General features: G+C 35.8%; 2 protein-coding genes across 2 annotated transcripts in view; one reads left to right on the forward strand and one right to left on the reverse strand.

Annotated features, from left to right (window-relative positions):
• Positions 1-19,833, forward strand: part of LOC136800590 (leucine-rich repeat-containing protein 9-like) — a 92,788-nt gene that overhangs the window by 62,178 nt on the left and 10,777 nt on the right. The window contains exons 23-27 of the mRNA XM_067057274.1: positions 1,165-1,238; positions 4,446-4,525; positions 5,577-5,641; positions 6,703-6,775; positions 8,014-8,082. Coding sequence (XP_066913375.1) covers positions 1,165-1,238; positions 4,446-4,525; positions 5,577-5,641; positions 6,703-6,775; positions 8,014-8,082 — 361 coding nt within the window. The remainder of the gene's footprint in view (positions 1-1,164; positions 1,239-4,445; positions 4,526-5,576; positions 5,642-6,702; positions 6,776-8,013; positions 8,083-19,833) is intronic.
• LOC136812148 (ankyrin repeat domain-containing protein 27-like) lies at positions 11,441-16,752 on the reverse strand. Its single transcript, XM_067068970.1, has 3 exons — positions 16,533-16,752; positions 15,604-15,756; positions 11,441-12,199 (listed from the first exon to the last, which is right to left on the reverse strand). Exons 1-3 carry the CDS (start codon positions 16,728-16,730, stop codon positions 11,726-11,728), a joined length of 825 nt encoding a protein of 274 aa, XP_066925071.1. The 5' UTR covers positions 16,731-16,752; the 3' UTR covers positions 11,441-11,725.

Consider the following 19,833-nt stretch of genomic DNA (forward strand, 5'->3'; position numbering starts at 1 on the left):
AACGAAGTCTGCGGCCGGGTCACAAAATTGTTATTTTTCACCCGGCCGGTTTCTGGAAACACTACATTTTTTTTTTCGCCTAACACGAAAAATTTCGATCAATTTTTTGCTACGTTCCATTTTCCGAAATAAAAAAAGTCCAGTTTGGACGTCGAAGTTTTGTTTCTCCCACGGACGATAACGAGAACATTCTAGTCCTCTACTAGGTAGGGTTTTGCTCATCCTCTAACGATCAAGTTTACAATCATGGATTAAATATATTGAATATTTTGTATATTTTAACGTTTTTTCAGAATCATAAGTTTGGGCGAGAATTTCGATTTTAGCACTTTCCAATTTATTCCATTTGATTTTACGATTTTTGAGGGGCTCCAGTGGCTTCAAGGCTATATTCCCAGCCTTATAGGAAGAATTTGGGGTGTTTGATTCCCGAGATACTAAGGTCTTAGTATATGTCTCATATTGAAACTTAGAGTTTAAGCTCTATATTCCAGAAGTAGCTTAGAGCACAAGTCTTTTGTGGTGTTTAAGATTTTGTAGGGAATTTCCCTTTTTCTCAAATATTTTATCCATGATGGCAGGAAGTATATATCTATAGAGGTCTGTGATTCAGACTAGCCCTCTACAGATATGAATTTTTAAAATTATTAGAGCGACGTCATAATGTTCATTCGGTCTGGTGTGGACATGATATTACTTACACGTTTTTTATAAGAGAAAACTATATAATAAGCAACAAAGTTCGAATATAAGCATCTTTCTGATCTTTTTATATAAATTCGAGAAAGAAACAAGATGTTGTGTAAACAGAATATAAGTTCAAGAATAAGTCCAAGAACATAAGAAACAAGAACACGTTAAGAACATTTCAAGACCTCGCAGACTCGAAAACGGCAATTTTTTTAAGAAAATGGACAAAAATGCTCACAAAATGGTGAAAATAAGAACATGCTAAGAACATTATTAGGCTTAAAGCTCAAAAGTTAAGAACATCCTGAGGCTTCAAAAAGTTTGGATGTTCTTATAAAAAACATGCATTCTCAACGAGCATAAAATCGTTCTATAATTCGAATCCTATCAACAACAAAAAATATAACCTTTTTTTGTCAACGCTTCCAATAATTCTGGAACAGACTTTATTTGTACGTTTTTTTTTTCATTTAGATACAACGGTATTGCAAATCTAGCGGCGCTGGAGCTTGGTCGACTTGTATCATTGAAAGCACTTTTCTTACAAGGTGGGTTTAGTTTAAACGTGTAATTTTCAGAAGCAGCCAACTAGCCCATTTCCCCGAAATATCTGTTTCCCTTTTCCAGGAGAGAGCTTTTTTGAAAAATGAGGAAACAGATCCGATTTTCTAGGAAAGAACTTTTCCTTACAGCTATCTGTATCCCCGCTCCAGCTGATGACGTCATCAGAGAGAAACAGAAAATTTCCAGGAGAGGGAAACGGATATCCTATTCCTTATAAACTTGGGAGAACAGATCAAAATTTTAATTCTGAAAATTGTGGAAACAGACCAATTTTCTAGGGAAGATACTTTGAGATTAAAAATTTAGGTTTTGAGGAGAAACAGATCTTTATTTCTTGGAATAATTAAACTTTTGGCTAATAAATCAAATTTCCCAGGAAGGTTATGTCAGGGAAACAGATGTTTAAAAAACGGTCCTCGCTGGATGCTTTCGAATTTTTAAATGAGCCTGAAACAGTTCTCATTGTTTTTTTAACAATTTGCAACTTTCATGCTTTTAAGCTTATTATCAAAATTAGTCAATGACTCTATGTTTTTAAGTAAAAAAATGGGTACATAGTCTCCACATAAAAAATATTCCTGTTTTTAAAAAAAACTTTTAAAACAAACCATTGACAAGCATTCTATTTACAAAGGTATTTTTTAATCAAATATTTGATGATTTGAAGGGCACTTATCGTAGTGACTTCACAACGTTTAGAAATTTCCTTAATGTTTAGTTTCCATTAGGTCAGCTAAATGGGTATGTCGCAACATACATGAAAAGGTTTAAACACCGCAAAAAAAATTAAATATTGCAAAATAAGAGGCGCCAACTTCTATCTTTTCGTCTCTATCGAGCGACTCTCTCTAATTCGATCTTAAAGGTTTTATTTTTACATATAAAGTGTTCCCGTTTCATATCAGACACATATTGGGCTATTCCAAAAAAAAAAATTATACAGGGGTATTGACGAACTTTTTTTTCACTAACCTCCCTGGAAATTTTGAATAACAAATTACCCCCTGGAAATTATGGGGAAGGCTCCTCTGGAAAGTGAAATTTTGGGAAAAAGGGGCTGGAAAACAACTATTGATATCAGTTTATGAAGAGAGAACCCCCTGGAAACCTTCAATAACCCCCTTGGAAAATCTGAAAAAGGAACAAGAACCCCTTGGAAAATCAAGGCTCAGCCCCCCTGGAAAAGTTCGTCAATACCCCTGTATGGTTTAAAAATGGAATAGCCCTTCATATCAGGACGTGTCTGCCTATTGTTATATTATGCTGATAGAAGCAAAAAAATGTTTTTCTTTCCCTCTTTTTGACCAATCTTGCTCCACATCTGTATCGATCCAATGTGAAAAAAGCTTGTGAATCAAAATTGATGAGTAAGCAAACAAAATCACTCTTATTTTAAAAACAAAACCTTTACAGAGACCAGGCATATGTAATAGCGGAGCTGGATAACGCACATTTGAAAAAGCCTTTTTCTAACTCTGTACCCTAACATTGAAATTTGATATAAAATTTAACTTTTTTAATTACAAACTCGTGAAATTTGGATTTCCTTTTAGCCAATGGTTCTGCTGCTGCATTTATCCTTCACGATTAAAAACTTATTATTATCAAGAGGGTCTGTAAAACATTGGCAAATGACAATTTAAAAAAATGAGAAACATTGTTTTCATTGTAAAGTTATAAGAAATTTCTTCTGTAAGATTATGAATAGCACTTTTTCATTTGAAATACCGCGCTACACCGCGGGGTGCCTCACTTTCTAACTGATATTTTCAGATAGCGAGTCGGTATGTCTGGTTATGGAAAAAATCAATATATTTTTCAAAATATTAACATCCGGAAAAGAGGAACCATGAAAGCTTCTCAAATTTATAACACACGCTGATAGAATTAGATTTCATTTACAAGGAAGCTTTTGGGGTATCTTCTGCAAATAATATTTTGATGAAAAGCGGGAACATCATAGCAAAATATGTGCAGACGTACTGCATGACTAATTTGTCTGCTTCATTTTTCTTATAAAAACAAAATACTGGCTCTATAAAATTTAATCGTCTATATCTTTAAAATCAAAGAGTGGTGCAAGCATGAATTTAGTGCAAGTTACTATGGGGACAAGATTTAAAATAAAGGTCTGTAAATCAGACTACAAAATATTTGATACAAAGTGAAGAATCCCAGCTGACACGCAACGTTGTTTCAACGTTCATATAACGTTATATGGACGTTGTGAATATTAGAAAAACGTTGAAACGACGTTGTGTGCCAGCTGGAATGAAGAGCTTTAAACTCTGAGTTTTAACATTAGACTTAAACCTTAAGATCTCAGGATTCAAAAGCTCATATGGATAAAGGCTGGGAATATAGCCTAAAATCCGCGTCCTCGAAAATCGAAATATTCAATGAAATAAAGTGGACTTTCTAAAGATTGCTATTCTCTCCCGAACTCTAAATTTTGGAAAACGTTAAAATACACAAAAGTGTCAATTTCAACCAGGGTTGTAGTTAGTAAGATTGCAACCGTTAGTCGAGGGCGACCAGAAGGCCCTCATTTCTATAGCTGTCTACCTGAAGGCACGCAAGAGGGCGGCACTCTATTCCCTGGATTACTCCACTTACCCTTGACCCAACTATTTAGTTGCTAAACTTCAAGCAGAAAGAGGCATTAAATACCATTTTGAAATCTTTTGATATGACCCCGACTGACCATGGAACCTACAATCTTGTGCATACGGGCTGGATATTCTACCACCACGCAAACACCGCTGAATCGGCCGTGAATCAGACGTTACAACAGTAGAGTCTTCATAACTCGAGCCTCTATAATTCAAATGTTTCCTTAACTCGAACAAGTTTTATGGTCCCTTCGTCAGTTCAAATGTTTCCTTAACTGGAACAAATTTGCGTTCCCACGCGTGTTCGAATTATGGAGACTCCATTCCCGAATAGTAGGGGGTCCGAAAAAAGGGGTCCGAAATTGTACCCCCCCCCCCAAAAAAAAAAATAAATAAATAAAAAGTTAGTTATATGCTACAAACAGGTTAATTTGAGCAATATTTTCAAAAATGAATAAACGTGGGGTCCTAATAAGAAGGGGGGGGGGCGAAAATTCTTCAAAAATTAAAAAAACCGGGTGGGGACGTTTATTCGGGTCTTTAAAGTAATACTTTTAAACTTCATTTTTCTTTATTCAGGGAATGAGATCAATAAAGTTGACGGATTGGATGGGTTGTACGAACTTCGTGAATTGGTCCTCGATAAAAATAAAATCAAGGTATCTAAATAACAAAATAAAACAAAACAATACACGTTTTTTTTATAAGAATGTCTTCTATAAGAATATCAGGGTGAAAATTGGCCAAATCGTAAGAATACCCTAAGAATACCCTCTAGGGTGAATTTCACAGAATTTGATAAGAATACAGACCTTTCGTATTTGGTTAACAGAAAAAACTGCTTCCTTTGATAGAGATAAATTGAAGCTTTGAGGAAGAAATGTAATTTTAATCCAAATGTTCACTCAAAAGTCCAAAACTCTCAAATTGATCATTACTCATGTTTGTAAAAAAGTCAAGTCTAAAAAAGTAAGAACATGTTAAGAATATTTCACTCTCAATTTTGACACTTTCCGAAGAATACTTGACCCTCATCCAAAGTACACTATTCTTACAAAAGAAAACAATACTTATTTTACACTTGATTTAGTGAGGCTTGTTTTTCTGTTTGGACACCATTTGGGCACCAACTGTATGTAGTGTCATTGCAATGACTTCTTTAAGGGTACCACTTTCAAAAAAATCCAATCAAAAAATGGCAGATATAGCTTTGTCCAGGAATATATAAAAGTTTGAGTTTTTACAAACGTTCGAATTTCAAAACATACGAATCGAGTGCTGTTGGCGACTAGAATTTAAAAAAAAGATGGCTCTAAAACTGGACACGCTTACTTTTATATGGGAAGCCCGATCCAGTCAAGTAGTTCAAGATCAGTGGTTGACGTTTTCTACATGAATATTCTTAAGGGCTACTCAGACTATTATATTGACTAATACGGTATATTGACAAGCAATATTTGACAATATAGTTTGTGGACCGTAATGCACGGAGTAAATAATAGGTGCTCTATTATAAAAAGGAAATTTCTTTCTGTAAACAATCTCCCTATATATTGTTGAAATATTGCAAATCGAGCTGACAATTTATTGCGTACACCTTTTCAATATATTGCCGGCACTCAGCAACATATCGTCAATATATTGCCTGACATACACTTATGTAGCCCTTTTCGAAGAAAAAGTCTTTTATTTAGTCATTTTTTTATTTAGGCTTTTACTGAGAATTCATTCCGAAATCAATGGAAACTGGCTGAATTGCATGTCGAAGAAAATAGGTAAAATATATTATTTTACACTGATTTCAAAATACTTGTATCGACCTTTAAAGTCGTTGAGTTCAAAGCCCAGAAGGGGCTAGAGACGAATCTTTAACCTTTCTCAAGCAAGAAAAAGTGAAGGCTTAAGATTTGCGCCGCAATTAGAATGACAGATAAAATTTAGCACTTTCTTTGTTTTCACGCAGCATATTTTTCGAAATCCTGGCGATATGTTTTACTTTCAATCTAGCGTTTGAGTGAAAACCACGCGTTTAGGATGGGGAATACCTTATCGGGGAAAAGTGACGAAATTTTGGCCAAGTGACGAATATTTTTCCCCGACGAAATTTTTCCCGATAAGGTAAGTTGCTTCATTTCCCATCCAGGAGTCCCTTCAGACTTGAAAGTCAATGTTTAAATTGTGAGGAGCATTGGTTCGAGGAATGACGTTAGATTGGCGAAAGTCGTTTACACGCTTTTTTTATAAGAACAATTTCATAAGAATAAAGGGCTGAAAAGTGGCTGAAACCTAAGAACAAATATTAAGAACGATCTGAGCCTCAGATTTCAGAAATTACCTTTAAAAGTACTGATTTTAACAGGTTTCAACACCATTGGGGAATGGGACCTACTCCTTGCGAAGTAGGAATTCTTCCTTTTTTCAAGTTTGGACGATTAGCGCTGTCCAGACACCGCTGGTTTTGTGCACGCGAAACACAGATGCTATGATGCATGATGCATACATAGTGATGACACTCAAACTACGCGTTTATAGCTTGTCGCAGGCGTGGAACAGGATGAGTGACACCACACACTACAATGTCTGGAATATCATCCACACTCTTGTATCAGAGTAGTGGCACCCCATTCCCCTTCACATGGCATGGGATGACCCAGACGAAGGTGTGCCAAGTGAACCGTAGTGGGAATCGAACTCGGACCTCCCAGATGGAAGTCAAGAGCGAAGACCACCGTACCACAACGCCATTCTTATTTGTTTATGAGGAATTCCTACTTCATAAGGAGTAGGACCCATTTCCCAGTGGGGAGGGCTCATATCATATTCTGTTATTATTTAGATTGCGAGATCTTTCGAATTTGGAACCGCTGACCTGTTTGAACCGTTTATATGTTGGTTTAAATCGTTTGCAGGTATGATGTTTCCTTCAATGGCGTTCTCTTTCTAAATATGTTAGATAGATAGATATAGTCGATATTTATGTGAATAGCCCAGTAATCTAGGACTCTTAGGCAGTCTTTCGATTGTTTTGACGGGATTCACGGCCAGCCGGCTCTGCTATCTATAAACTGAACGGAACATTGGAAGGAGCGGGGATTCGATCCTAGTTTGAGATGCTGACGCCTCCCTGACGCCTTTGACCACTTGGCCATCGCTCCTGTTATTTTTTAACACCCCCTTTCTCACAGGCCCGATGGGACCCTTTCACACTGGAAGAGTTGGCCAAAATATCGTCCCCAGTTGAAAATTATACTCCAATTTTTTTCACCGCCGAAAATAATCAAGCAAACAAATCGTCATTGCAAAATATTGTGTCATTTTTTTCCATCGGAATTAAAATTTACAATCGAATGTTTTGATTATAAGATAGAAAAGGTTCTATTTATTATAAACATAAAAAACATTCGAAAGAGTATCAGTAAAAGTTCCTTTGTTTGAGGAATGCTTTTTTATTCAATGTATTTTCATTTTTTCAAAGCCTTTTTCTAATCTAGTCGCACTTGTTTTTACTACATCAACATCGTCAGAACTTTCAACCAAACCAAAACCCCATCCTGGGGGATACTAGGGCAAAATAGGTTACGGGGATGCGCTGTTGGTCAGGGTACCTTTTTTAACATTCACGAGTCCCAGGTAGGGTCGCAAAAACACCAAAATAGAAAAATCAGTCTCTCATAGTGTGCTTTTTTTGGAAAATTTGAGAACATTTTGGGATTTCAGTCCCATTCAGGGTCACTTTTTTCGCAAATTTCGGCTAAATTTTTGAAAAAAGGAGTCCCACGTAGGGTCCATTTTCGAACCTCAGCGGAGCACCCCCGTCGGTCGGCAAGGATAGAACCCCCCCCCCCCCCTCCCCCCCCCGGGAATAAATTACAGATCCAATAGGAAGTATATGGCATGGGATTTTGCAAAATTCCGTTTTTCCGCACTAAAATTATCCAACTTTCCGTCTCCGTCAAAGAGCCCAATTTCCGAAATTCCGTCTAAATTTTCGCCAAATTCCGCCACTCCGTCCGAAAAAAGGGCCGATTCCGCTCCTCCGCCAACCATGAACCCCCCCCCCCCCCGGGCATATTAATACGGGTTATTGGCAAATCGGTAAGAGTCTCAACGTTTCCTGTCTTACGCGATTGTTCTCCTCTAATTTCAGTATGGCACAGATCTCGAGAAATTGGAATGTCTGCCGAATCTCTTCGAATTATCAGTCATTGGAAATCCGGTAAGTTTAAATTTTGAAGGATTTTATTCTTGATATGTCAAGATAACGTCATACTTGTTCGAAAAAAGATTTTCGTGTTTTTGAAATATGCTCAAAGAGAGCGTTATTTTGGTATATTGGAACATGGGGTAAAAATGAAGACTTTCAAAAGGTCGGTGGGATCCGGTCGGTGTACGGTGCAAAGGGTTAATGAATTCTGTCAAGTGGAATGCAGTAAAATTAGCAACAAATTGTCGAATCTCTCCCTCTCTCTAATTCGATTTTCAAGGGACAAAGAATTCTCTTCGGATTAGAGAAAATTTACTCCATTCCAAATGGGGGATTAATATCTTTAGTTCGAATTACAGATACTTTCAAATAATAGAGGTTCGAATTAGAGAGAGTTGTGTGTAGATTAAAGGAGCTTTGGGGTTAAGTCGTTTTTTTTGTTGTTGTATCGTGACTTTTTAACCAGGAGTTCTTTTGTGAATATCTCTGAGAAAAATTTTTAAACGACCAGGAACTTTCTGACTTTTAACAAAATCTTAATAAGAGTACTTGTGCAAAATTTTAGGGTCATAGGTTGTCCAGATCAGGTTTTATGACTTTATTGTGAAACATGACATAAAACCCAGCTATAATCGCTTGAAACTCAAAATTTAAAAGTGCTGATAACTTCTGAACTATTTATTCAATCATTTTCAAATTTTGACACGTGATAGGCATTGACAATATAAATTTGAAAAATTAAATAAAAAGTTTTGAAAATGATGACGTCATCATTTATGACGTCATCAAATTTTGAAAATGTTACTCATCTTCAGCATAGATTTTAAGGAAGAATCTTTATGGAGATTCAAAAACCGGCAATTATGTTAAAGAACAGCCTTTTATCTTTCAGAATCTTTAAACAGAATCTAAATATCTTTATTGGTTCGACTGTAATAGACATTTTTGTAAACCATATATTTGGGCTTTTTTCCGACAGGTGGTTTTTGAATGACGTCATCAATTCTTTTTTTCTTCCTGGAAATTTGTGTCGTGATGGAGAACATCTGTACCAAATTTCATGATCATAGCTCTTCTAGATCGAAAATAATCGAGGGTGGTAGATTCTACTCCCCCCTGGGGATACTAAAGTCAAAAAAGCTTGGGGCTAATAGGGTTAATCCATGAGCAATTTATACATTTTGCTAAAAGAACAAACTATATAGGGTTCGATTACCATAAAAAGTTAAGACATTTTAAGAATGTAAAGTATATCGCGAAACAAGTTTTTTTTTATAAGAACACTCAAATGAAGCCTCTGGATGTTCTTAACTCTCTCAGTTTCAAGCCTGAAAATGTTCTTGACATGTTCTTATTTTCACCGTTTTGTCAGTATTTTTGCCCATTTTCCTATGAAATCGGGTGTGTGCAAAGCCTTAAAATGTTCTTAACTTGTTCTTGATATTTTGGCCATCGAAGCCTAATGTTCTTATATAGTTTGTTCTTATAAAAAAACGTGGAGTGAGTTTCATACGATTTCAACTCTGCAGCCCTTTCCCTAGATACAATACACTCTTTTTTATAAGAATGTACTCTGTTTCTCTAGTGTCAAAAAATGAACCTATTAATAAATATACAAGTAAGTAAGTAAGTTTGCGACCGCAGTCTAGGGCGACGCGAAGGCTCTCTTTTCGTATAGCTGTCTACCCGAAGATAGGGGAGGGCGCCACTCCTTTCCCTGGATTTCTCCACTTACCCTTGATCCGTCTCTTTAATTGCTGAGCATCAAGCAGAGAGGCATCAAGTACCAATTTGGGAATCTTTGGTATGACCCGGCTGGGGATCGAACCCACAACCTTGCGCACCGTAGCTGGATGCTCTACCTTCATGCTACGGTCGCTAAATATACAATGGAGTCTCCATAACTCGAACACGCACGGAAACACAAGTTTTTACGTTAACTGAAGGGACTGGTAAACTTGTTCGAGTTATAGAGACATTCCAATTATAGAGGTTCGAGATAAAGAGACACCACTGCACAAAAATAACAATATTCTTTCGAATGAAATTTTTATTTCTCATCTTTATGAAATTATTAATTGTCCCTGGCTGAAGCAAAATTATTCACCACTTTGCAAAGTACACTCATAGATTTATAAAGCCCGAACTGCTAGATATGGAGTGCTTTAAACTCTTCCAAACAAAAAAAGTGAATATCGCAAAAAATATTGCTGCTATTGTTTTCGAAAAACCGCGAAGCTTCTCATAGGCGTAGCGAGATACCCTGCAAAATTTATGGATGAGAGCGGTTTTTACGACACTGTAATTATTGTCTTTGTTTTATCAAAAGATATGAATATGTCATAAACGTCTGCACTCCCTCGTAAATTTCTCGCTAAGCCTATGCTTGGTCAAGTGCTGAAATTCTATTGTAATGTCACGTGACTTAAGTAGGATTTCCACCTAACCTCGGCACACTTTTCAGCAAAAGCACGATATCTAACCGTTCGGGCTTTTACAAATCTATGAGTAGACCACAGCTATGTACCGGCAATTTGATCAATCAAGACCATTCTTTCTTCTCCTCGTTTCCCGCCATATCAGTTGTTTATTAATATCGGACAAATTGCCGGTACCGAACTGTAGTCTACTTAAGTAGCAAAGATTTGTTCTGCTTCAACTGCCTTGGTTAAAGAAAGGGTAGGGTAGCTCTAAGTTTGGCGAATTTGGCGAGTTTAGACAAAATTCGCCAAAATTATTAAATATCTTACTCACTCCCCAAAATAAGCTCTCACCAAAAATTAATTTTAATAGCATTTTATTTGCCAAAAATAACCCCTATAATCCATCAAAATTGGTCAAAATAAGGAAAAATAGGATAGCCTTTCATTCGCCAAAATATGTTCTCGACAATATTAAAGATTGCTCAAGATTTTTTCTGCTCGCCAAAATTAGTTCTCGTCCCTGTTTTTTATTTAATGTTTAAGTTGTGGTTTTACCCTTTCTCGTGGGAAGTACAGAAATGAGGGTAATTTGGTTTTACGTATATCCGTAGTCATTGTAAAAACACTGGTCTGGAAGGCTTGTGTCTCTGTTTATTGTTAAAAGATGGAGCTTACGTACCAAAATTGATTCATTTTGCAAACTTTTTGATCATGTGATTAGAAAATAAACCAATCCCAAGAGGATATTTTGGTAATGTGATCAAAAAGTATACAAATCGCAACTTGTCTTTTGTTTAAGTATAAAATAAAATTGAACAAAAAGCTAAAACCATACATTGGGCTTTTCCAGAAATTTTTTTCACCTCAACAGTGGGGTTGAGGATATTGATTTTTCGAAGTATCGAAGCCCCTGGATATTCTACTTTATTAGTAAAGACCCTCTGGATATCCATTCTTAAAAATATGCTCAACCCCCTGGATATCCTCTCTTATAAAGATGCTTACCCCTGAATATCGTATTTTTTACTTGAAAAGACACTTTACCTCCTGGATATCCGCTCCCTTGTAGATATTTAACCCCCTGGATATCCACTTTGGAACAGAAATCTTTAACCCCCTGGCTATCTGATATCCTCAACAGGGGGCACGGACTATTTCTGGAAAAGCCCATTGCCAGACCGGGGTTTTTTATAATGACTATGGTATATCCTTCTGTGAGTCTTCCATTCTGTTTATCTACTCATGAACTGACAGTACTCCTCTGAAACTTTGTGCAATCCAATCAACTTCTTCGACCGAATGAAATCTACTTCTTTGCGGAGCTTGACCTGTATGGCGGCCTCCAATTCTGCCACGTGTGTTTTCATATGATCAGATGGAGTTTTGTTTTTGGCGTTACGGGCGTTTGCATCGGCGCCCTCGCGTCTTAATAGCAAACACATCATTGGGTGGCCTCCAAGGGCGGCAAAATGTAACGCTGTGTCTCTGTTTACATTTCTTGTTTTGACGTTGGCATGGTGTTTGATTAGAAGCGAGGCGATTTCAAAATGCCCACCCCAACATGCAAACATGAGCGGGGTGTAGCCATGTTTAGATTGGTGGTTGACGTTAGCGCCGCTTTTGATTAAGAGGACGGTAGTTTGGAAATGACCGTGGTGACATGCGTAGATAAGAGGTGTGTTCCGTTCTTCGTCTAAAGCATCAACCTGGGGGGAGAACGAGAAAAAAAACAAAATTGCAGACTTTGAACTATAGTTTTCGTTTGGAATAGGACGGCTTAAAATCTTTAGTAACTTAGTTTTGAAGATCCCTGTAAACTATATTATCTCTACGGTGCCAAAAACTTTTCAAATTTTTGTTTTCTAAATTAATAAAAGAAAGTCAAATGAATCAATGGAGGTTCTCTATGTGGGAAAAGGAGGACCAAGTTTTTTCTGTTTAGGTTCTTACCATTAAATACCTCACGAACAATAGTTGCCTCCATTGATCCACTGATCATTCTTTATTGAATACCTTATCGGCCCTTTTTACACCGGCTCTCATTGGCGTTATTTTTAGGCTCGTGGCGTAATAAAGGCCGGCGTTAAAAGGGCTGGCGTAAAAAGGGCCAAGATTTTTCAATTTTAACCTAAAAGCGGTGTTAATTTTTTATCATTATTTCTCAATTTAAAGGATTTTAGGTATGATTCGAAGACGAAAATTATCCATTGTTTTACTCCATATTTAATACTTCAGTGAAATATTTAACATAATTAAAAATCAGTTATTTTCGATGAAATTTTCAACAGTTTAATACTAAAAAGTAACATTCTAATGTAAATTTTCGTCATTGTTTACTAATTTGAAGCATAAGTAGCCATTTTTACAATTTTTTTTTTTTTTTTTTTTTTAATAGTAATTAAATATTAAATTAAAACGTTACAATATATAAATTGCTTAAAATACGTAGAGCTAGGAAATTCAAAGTTAAATAAATTTTTACAAATTTTGGCGTTATTAACGGGCCTATAAATTGACGTAAGCTCGAAATTAGACTGTGACGTAATAAGGGCCGGCGTAAAAGGGGCCAGCGTTATATATTCAAAAGTCGTAAGTTGTTTAGGCTGCTGGCATCCACTAACGGAGGATTCGTGCTCCTTATAGAGGATGCTTAATAAGCTATATTTCCTTTGTCCAGAGATTTGCCGCCTTTAGCCGATATACGGCTAAAGACATTTTTAGCTGGCGAGTGTCTACAAATATAACATTACGTAATGTTTAAATTTTCTGTGAGGCACCAAATCATAGATTGGAAAATATATTTGGATTTTGAAAAAAAAGTAGGCGGAAGGAAGTTTGCTTGTTTTTCTTCCTCCTTTCTTGTTTAATGTGGAGATTTTGTAAAAGATGAAAAATTAGATTTATTGAATTTAACTGCCTTGATGTATCTTCTGTGTGCACCAACAAAATTTTGCTTCATAAAACTACATTTTGATGCTTTAATTTGGACTTGCATGAGTGTATAATTTTTTACCACACTGGATTCGTTGATCACTTTGGCTCCAGATAATTGTTTTGTCAGTTCTACAGATATGTTGCAGATTATTTCAAGGTATTCTAGTTATGTATATACAGTACATTTTGGGGGTCGTATTGAATATTTCTGACGTTACTTCTTTATGATGCTACAAAAGGGAATGTAGCCTAAAGGGAGTGTTGTTGTTCCTTCAACAAGGGCCTTTAAATGTTAAAACAAACAAAGAACTTTTCTTCAGCTTTGGCATTTCACTTTTTAATACTGTGTGGCCTTTGTATCTTTTCAGGTACTTAGCTCCAATTTTTTGAAGAGATTGGAGTGTTTCTGGTTGTTTTCTTTCACTTTTGTGTGCATATTTGTATTTTTTGAGCTTCGACCGAAGAGCTGATGGAAAAGTTTTGATAAATTTACAGACCAGATATCTTATAAAAGCAAAAGTCAAAAATAAATCTACAGACTGTACATAATGCGCGCATCAGATTGTTTTTTATCTTTTTTCTGTTTTTTTTTTCTGGTCTGGGATTCGAATTTCAAATGTAAACATTCCATTGAAAACGTTCGAAACGATCGTTTTTGCGCGCACATCAATGTCAATCAAATTACTCGCCAAGATTTCCTTTGCGAACCGGAAAGCGGTTGGTAGATCATTAAGCAGACCTATACTACCTGTGGTTTTGTAGAGGTCTGCGATTCAGACTATAAGTTGTTATGCACGTTTTTTAATAAGAACGAGCAAATTCTGGTTTGATTTTTTTTTAGAATATTTGAACCTTCTGATTGCAAATCTGTGTTACAGTGATGTAACTTTTTTCTTATAAAAGTATAAAAAGACTGAACACACTTATTTGAAATCAGCAAGGTTTAAATTTTCTAAATACGATAAAATAGCTTGATGTCATGATTTTTGAACCAGTAGAAAAAATCTTCATTTTTCTTCTTCATGTTTCAATTTTTACTCTTTAGATTGTTCTCCTTGGAAATATCTTTCCAACGGTGTATAACTTTTAAACATAGCATGAATGGGTGCTAAGAAAATACTCAAAATTTAAAACGTCCACATACTTTTAAGAAAGACGTGAGCGAAAGACCTGTAAATGGTGTTTTCTTTGTCTTAAAAAAAGTTTTTCTACCATACCCACTGATCTTGAACTACTTGACTGGGTCGGGATACCCATATATAAGTAAGCGTGTCCAGTTTTAGAGCCTTTTTTTTAATTCTGGTCGCCAACAGCAGTTTAGAAATTCGAATAGTTCGTAAAACAAAAAACAACACGATGGAATAGATAGTCGACTTCAAAACTGGACACACTTCCACGGGAAATCTATGAGCAGTTACCCCATCTAGTGTGTAAAAGAATATATCTGTTTGCTACGGTGGTTTAATTCTGCCTCAACAACGTCAAGATATTTGCCACCCAGTTATTTGCTTAAATAAGATAAGATTAACTCTACATTTAATTGGAGAAATATATGGTCTAAATTTCTGCTTGTAACATGTTTGAATCTTTCATTCAGATTTTAAGTGAATAGAAAAAGTTCGACCCTCTAACTCGACATCTATGTGGGACTTTTTTTTCTTGACATTTTTGCAATTTTTTTTGTCAGATTTTTATTTTTTTTGCAAACATGTTATCGATCAAATTTATCTTGGGGTTTGCGTGGCAGAAATGGGCTATTCCAGAAAAAATTTGTACCCCCTATGTTGAGGAGGTTTTTTTCAGGAAAGGTGACACCCTGGATTTTTACACTCAAAAAACCGGACCACCCTGGACTTTTTACACTCAACACTCAAAAAACCGGACCACCCTGGATTTTTTACACTCAAAAAAACAGACCACCCTGGATTTTTTACACTCAAAAAACCAGACCACCCTGGATTTTCAAAAAACCAGACCACCCTGGATTTTTTACACTCAAAAAACCAGACCACCCTGGATTTTCAAAAAACCAGACCACCCTGGATTTCTGCACTCAAAAAACCAGACCACCCTGGATTTTTACACTCAAAAAACCGGACCACCCTGGATTTTTACACTCAAAAAACCAGACCACCCTGGATTTTTGCACTCAAAAAAACCGGACCAGTTTGCATACCTGAAATCCATTTTGTAACATGCGTTTGACTTGATTAAATTTCCCATCACCTGCCATTTGATGGATGTCTTTTGAATGTAATTTGGACGTTGTGGATGTAGGAAGAATGTAAGGCTGAGAAGTATTTCGTACTTTCTCCTCGTTCGTTGAAACCTGTGCCAAAGAAAAAAATCATGGAATTGGGTTGTTTTTTTAAAGAAATTTTAATGTGAGATGTGTTGTTGAGGTTATCTGATGTTCCTATGGTCCTATTTCTTAGGAGAATGGGACAAAAATATTCCCAAAATGGGGAAAATTATAAAAGAAACGTGTAACATACAGGCCCGTAGCAACCGGGGGGGGGGGGGGGCACAAGAACATTGCCCAATCCCCCCCCCCCCAAAAAAAAAGTTGAAAGCTTAGAAAAATCTTGTATTAATGGCTTCATTTTGAACATAATCCTTTAACTAGATGCGTTTTCCAGCGATCAAGACACCCTAAATTGCGAAGTTTTTCCCTCGGGCCAAATCGGTTGGCCCTCGGTTTATATTTCTCACTTTGCCCCCTCAAAAAGAAAATGCTTCCTACGGGCCTAAACATGGACGTACCACGCTCAGCCTTATAGGTATGTGGCATGGGGTTATCTAAATCTGGTCAAAACCTTATTCAATATTCATCCCAAATCTGAATTCAAAGCGCTCTGCTAACCTGGGCAGATTCTCTTACAGACCATGACCTTTACGTGTCATACGTGGAGTAATTAGGACCTGCTTGAAGATCATAAGACGTCGAATTAAGTGTAACCAATGAAGTACTACTTTCTTTAAGAATCCGATCAAAGATGGTGGTTTCAATGTGGGTCAGTTTTTTTACCTCAGCTTCAACAGTGGTGCATTTCTTAGACAATTCTTTGTAGACTTTTTGGTTTCAATGTGGGTCAGTTTTCTTACCTCAGCTTCAACAGTGGTACATTTTTTCGACAATTCTTTGTAGACTTTTTCTTGTTTTCCTTTCAATAATTTCTTGACTGGTTCTTCTTTGACTTTCTCTTTCTTCTTTTCAATGAAATCAAAATCATCAGGTTTCATGGAAGGTGTAAACATACTCATAAAACGGAATTTGATACGCGTTTTGATTCGTTGTGCCATGGTGTTTTATTCTTTTGTAATCCTCTTTTTTTTATAAGAACAAACTATATAAGAACATAAAGCTTTGATAGCCACAATATTAAGAACAACAATCTTTGACAGAATATAATGTCAAAAGCCTTACTCTGACCATAGTGAATTTTTCATAATTGCCGTGTTTAAAATGTGTTTTCTGACTGATGTTACCAACAAAACTATGGCATGTTATACATTTTCTGTTAGACAAACTATTCCTGAATCTGAAAATTCAAAAATTACATTGAAAAAATTTAATGATGAAGAAAATGAAGACTTTTGCGAGGAAGAGTATTTCAACTTTGAAGAGCTTAGTTTCGGCGAAGAAAAAACATTTTGAAAAAATTTTCGCAGTAGATGGTGTATCTTTTACCGAACAATAAAAATGTTTGCGGAAAATTTTTATAAATGCTTCTTTGTCTCGAAATCTTCAAAATAGTGGTTTTTCTTCAATTTTCATCTGGATTTTGCTTAAAAAACAGACATAACTTTTGACACATCTTTTTAGAAAAATTTTCCGCAAAATTTAAAATAGTTTAATTCTTTGCGGACAGTGTAAAGAAATTTTGAAACAAAAAAATTTATTACCCATTAAAACTAAGCACTTTTTGTAAAAGAGGGCGATGCAACATATTATTAACATCTTTTTAAAGTTCATAACGTCATTTTTGCAATTAGAGATTCTTAATTACTCTTAAGGGATTTGATTAAAAAGCAATTTATAAAGGCAAAAGTGTTAAGGAACCTGAAATATAACTTTTATGTTCAAATACCAAAATCAATTTTTGGACTATGGTCAGAGCCCTTAAAAGAGTGTATTTTACCCCTCCCCAATATCAATATTGAATTGGAGGCCTTCTTGGCCCTGGTCAACATTGATACTTGGGGGAGGGGTTTCCTAGGGTCAAAAACTGTGAAAAAAACAATTTGTGACAAATATTTTGTCTAAGATTGTAGTTGAGAACATTTTAAAGCTTCATGGGCTCTAAAACACCCGTTATGTTAAAAAATTATACAAAAATACTAACAAATATGATGAAATTGGGAACAGTTTAATATTTTCGAGCTTGACACTCAAAAAGTTAAGATCAAATTTTGGATGTTCTTTTACTTTAATGAGATAAGAATTCGCAGGGGTTAAATTTAACAGAATTCGAGGATTTGGGTGTCATCCGCGAAGAGTCCTAATGGAATTTGGAAAGGCCTTTTCCGCAAAAATTTTTAAACAAACCTCAAAAAACGTCAAATAACTACTTTTTGAATGTTTACTGGCATCAAAAGAAGCGCTAATAATGCGTATTTTAACAACCAACATGCATGATTTGGCAGTAAAACGCACACAATTGTAAAAAAATCGTCTCACAATAGTTCCATTCGCGAAATTAAGTCCTCACGAAATCTTGAAATTATGTGGATGAGCTCAACCGCGAAATTTAATCCCCGCGAAAATTTATCCCATTTAAGTAACAAAACCGTGTATTTTTATATGAAAGTTGCAACCTACGACGTTCAACACAAATGACATAAGTTTACCCGTTGAAGGACTTTCTTCGACCTTTAATTTTCAACCTTTCAAGCTAAGGAAAAGCAAAAACTTTTGCACCGCTTATAGAATTCTGGATTGAAGCTAGTGACTTCCTTGTTTTCCTGCAGCAGTTTCCCATTTAAGAGTTTCAACATCAAATTCAATGATTCTGCCAGTATTCTTATATTGGACTGTCTGTCTCTGTGACGTTTTATTTATCGTGCCCTCCAGATGACTGTAGAATTAAGTTTCAGCCCAAAAAATCATCATTAAATTTCTTTTCTTTGAAAATATTTGAATATTTCTTACTAATAATCATTCTATTTCTCTCTCTGGACCCTCGATATGAAGTTTTTTCTAGGAATAATAATAATCTAAATTCGAAATTATTTTATATAACGTTAGATGAACGCTGAAACAACGTTGTGTATCAGCTGGGTAAAGTTCCACGAAAACAGAATCTTTATGCTAATTTCGTGATATTCATGACCTAATATTTTATAGGGAAATACCCTAAAATCCGAATGCCTGGTCACAAGCTTTGAATTTAAACAACAAAACTATTGGTAATCACCCGGGGTATTAGTTGGCAAACGCCCGGGATATTTTAGGTGCTTACGTATAAAACACCGTGATCTTTTTTATTAAAATAACGATGATGAAAGTTTTAAACCAATCAAAATTCTTTCTCTCGAGTTCATTCAAACCGTCATTTTTCTTGTGGAAAGTTTACCAATAAATGATATTTCATGCCGATCACGTTTTTTATAAAAACAAACTATACAAGAACAATGTATTGACTGTAAAGTGTCGAATAAGAATTGGAATGAATTGAAGATGAGAAAAAAACTGTTTTTGCAGAATAAGCAAACAGACTCATGAATAGATCTACTGGCTTTAAACGTTTCCGTAACTTGCTTTCCATTTTCTGTATGAAAAATAACAGAATAGAAACATTCAACCAAATGGAAAACTTCGACATCAGAAAATCACCGCAAAACAATTTCCATCGTGTGTTTCGTCAAAATGGATTGTCATTTTGCGTTTGTCTTCCTCTTTTCTTGCTCAAAAACTTGTATTTTTCTTTTCCTTGTACCCCCTGATTTTATCTAAATCCTCCCTCTTTTCTACGATGATAATGCTTTTTCCCAGGGGGTCGTGTGCGGGTGTTAAATTTTTAACAGTTAGGTATTAACCTTCGATGTCATTTAATGCTCCTAAAATTCAATTTCAACTTGTTTTTATTTTCACCTTTTTACAAAATCTAACCTTTACCTTTAAACAGAACTTTTTGATTGACTTTTTGGGTGAACTCATATGATGAAAAATCTGCAGGCCCGGTGGAAAAACCTTAATAGTGGGGAGGCTAAAGACTCAAGGCTCAAAATGACATACAATTCGCTAGGATTTGAGAAAAAAATCTTATTTGCTCAAAAGTCTCCCCCCCCCCCCGCTTCCGCCGGGCCTGATCTGTGATCTATTGAAAGATTGTATCTTTTCAGCGTGATTTTAACCAAACATTGCCGAAGACATTTTTTAATTACCTAATTGGTACCAAAGTTT

The sequence above is a fragment of the Clytia hemisphaerica genome, unplaced genomic scaffold, assembly GCF_902728285.1.
Source record: "Clytia hemisphaerica strain Z4C2 unplaced genomic scaffold, Clytia hemisphaerica genome assembly, whole genome shotgun sequence".
In the NCBI taxonomy this organism is placed as follows: domain Eukaryota; kingdom Metazoa; phylum Cnidaria; class Hydrozoa; order Leptothecata; family Clytiidae; genus Clytia; species Clytia hemisphaerica.

Excerpts from the sequence above, each read along its gene's own strand:
- LOC136812148 (XM_067068970.1), bottom strand. The coding sequence starts at position 16,730 with ATGGCACAACGAATCAAAACGCGTATCAAATTCCGTTTTATGAGTATG. Across the intron at positions 15,757-16,532 it reads GTACCACTGTTGAAGCTGAG|GTTTCAACGAACGAGGAGAA; the intron begins GTAAGAAAACTG and ends TCTTTGGCACAG. Across the intron at positions 12,200-15,603 it reads TGTTACAAAATGGATTTCAG|GTTGATGCTTTAGACGAAGA; the intron begins GTATGCAAACTG and ends TTCTCCCCCCAG.